This window comes from Penaeus chinensis, chromosome 14, assembly GCF_019202785.1.
Source record: "Penaeus chinensis breed Huanghai No. 1 chromosome 14, ASM1920278v2, whole genome shotgun sequence".
Taxonomy (NCBI): Eukaryota; Metazoa; Arthropoda; class Malacostraca; order Decapoda; family Penaeidae; genus Penaeus; species Penaeus chinensis.
Window position 1 is genome coordinate 19331965 of NC_061832.1, and position 2500 is coordinate 19334464.

Below are 2500 nucleotides of genomic sequence, written 5' to 3' on the forward strand. Positions count from 1 at the left end.
TAATAATGCTTATGATGATTATAATTATTATTATGATTATGAAAATATTGATAATAATAATGATTATTATTATAATAATATAATAATAGTAATAATAATAATAATAATTATTATTATTATTATTATTATTGTTAACATTATTATTATAATGATAATAATAATAACAATAATGATAATAATAATAACAATAATAACAATAATAATAACAATAGCAATTGCAACAATAATAGTTATGATAATGATAATGACGTTAATAACCACTACCATTATAACTATTCTTTTTCCTTTTAAGAATTACTAGGGCCACGTTTTCATAATTTTCGCTAAGCCAATTTTTTATTTACATTTTCAACAAAGGACAAAACTTTCCTTTCCACAAAGTTAACTCAAGTCCCCAGAGTTACTTGTAAATTTGACGTTGAGAATGGCCCTTCAAATTTGTAAAGTTTAGGTCAATATATTTTATGAATAAGTTTTGTCACCTCTCAGGGATCGACAGGTTTTATCATCATTATTGTCATCATCATTATGATTATGATTATGATTATTATTGTTATTATTATTATTATTATTATTATTATTATTATCATTATTATCATTATTATTATTAAAAAATAACATTATGATTATCATTATTATCATCATTGTTGTCATCTTTATTATTATCATTGTTGTCATCATTATTATTATCATCATTGTTACATCATTGCCATTATCATTATCATTATTATTTTTTTATCACTAATGTTCTTATTACTAGTATCATTATTATATCACCGTCTTCAATCTTATTATTATTATTATTATCATTATCATAAGAACTTGTGCACAACATCATTGCTCAATTCTGAACTATATATTTATCAATCTATCCATCTACACAGACGAATTGATAGATAGATACACAGATATATAGATACTTTTTTTTTTTTTTACTTGTCTATTCAATCAACACCAATGAACGTTAACACGCAGACACATATTCTTCTCACTCATCATCATCATCTATTTTCTTCTTACCAAATTTAACATATTTTTCTCCCACCCAGGCTGACTCTCCTCCTCTCCTGTGCCATGAACTTCCAGTCATATCCTCATGACACTCAGCAATGTGCCATGAAGATTGAGAGCTGTGAGTAATGGTTACTTATTCGTACCTCGATGACATTATAAGCTGAAGGAAAAAAAGGAATGTTGGTTATGATTTTTTTCCCGAATGATCGATGTTCTATGATTCAAGAATAATAGTGTTGTATCTGGGGGTAATGGACTGTGTTAATTGAATAGGGGAGAATATTACATTTTTATAATAGTAATGAATACCATAGTGACCGAGTGAGGTGGACTCATTCGTCCTATGATCATTCGTAAATATGATAAAAAAAGGGGTTGGTCCCATATCCATGTGGACGTATAGATGATGATAATGATAATACTGATAATAGTAATAACAATAAAGATGATTATTATGATAACACTAATTGTAATGATAATTATGATGATAATGATAACAGTATTGATAGTGATAATAATAATATTAATAATGATAATGATAATGATAATGATAATGATAATGATAATGATAATAATAATAATAATAATAATAATAATGATAATATTAATAATAATGTTAAAGAAAATTATAATGATTATAACAGTAATAATGATAAAAATAGTAGCAGCAATATTAGTAATAACGATAATAATAACAATAATAACAATGATAACAATTATTATTATTATTATTATCATTATCATTATTATCATTATTGTTGTAATAATAATAATGATAATAATAGTAATAATAATAATTATAACAATAATAATGATAATGATAATGATAATGATAATAATGATAATGATAATAATAATAATGATGATGAAAATGATGATGATGATAATGATAATAATAGTAATTATAATAATAATGATAATAACACTAGTGATAATGATAATAATTATGATTATAATAATAATAATATTAATCATAATAATAATAATGATAATAATGATAATAATAATAACAATATTAATGATAATAATAACGATGATGATGATGATGATGATAATGATAATGATAATGATAATGATAATGATAATGATGATGATAATGATGATGATACTAATACTAATACTAATACCGCTAATAATAATGATAATAAGAGCTACTGACCACCTTCACCATCATCTCTCAGTAATCATTACAAGAATCATCTTCATCATCATCACAACGACTCTTCTTCCTCTTCTTCTCTGTCCTGCCTATCTACATATTTTCGTTTTTTTTTTTGTTTTTTTTTTCCTTTCCTTCCTTCATCTTCTTCCTTTACTTATTTTTTCTATCTATTTTCCTTTTTTTTTTTTTTTTTTACCTTCCTTCATCTTCTTCATCTACTTCATTTATCTTCCAGTATCTCACAACACGGATGACCTGATTTTCAAGATATTTTTCTTTATATTTTATCATCCCTCTTCTTCTTTGTCCTGTTTATCTGTCTAT

The 2500-nt window shown here is 23.7% G+C and overlaps 1 protein-coding gene across 1 annotated transcript in view; it reads left to right on the forward strand.

The window, feature by feature from the left end:
• The window catches only part of LOC125032485 (glycine receptor subunit alpha-2-like), a 165653-nt gene that overhangs the window by 147510 nt on the left and 15643 nt on the right, over positions 1–2500 (forward strand). The window contains exon 7 of the mRNA XM_047623645.1: positions 1050–1132. Within this exon, the coding sequence (XP_047479601.1) occupies positions 1050–1132 (83 nt within the window). The remainder of the gene's footprint in view (positions 1–1049; positions 1133–2500) is intronic.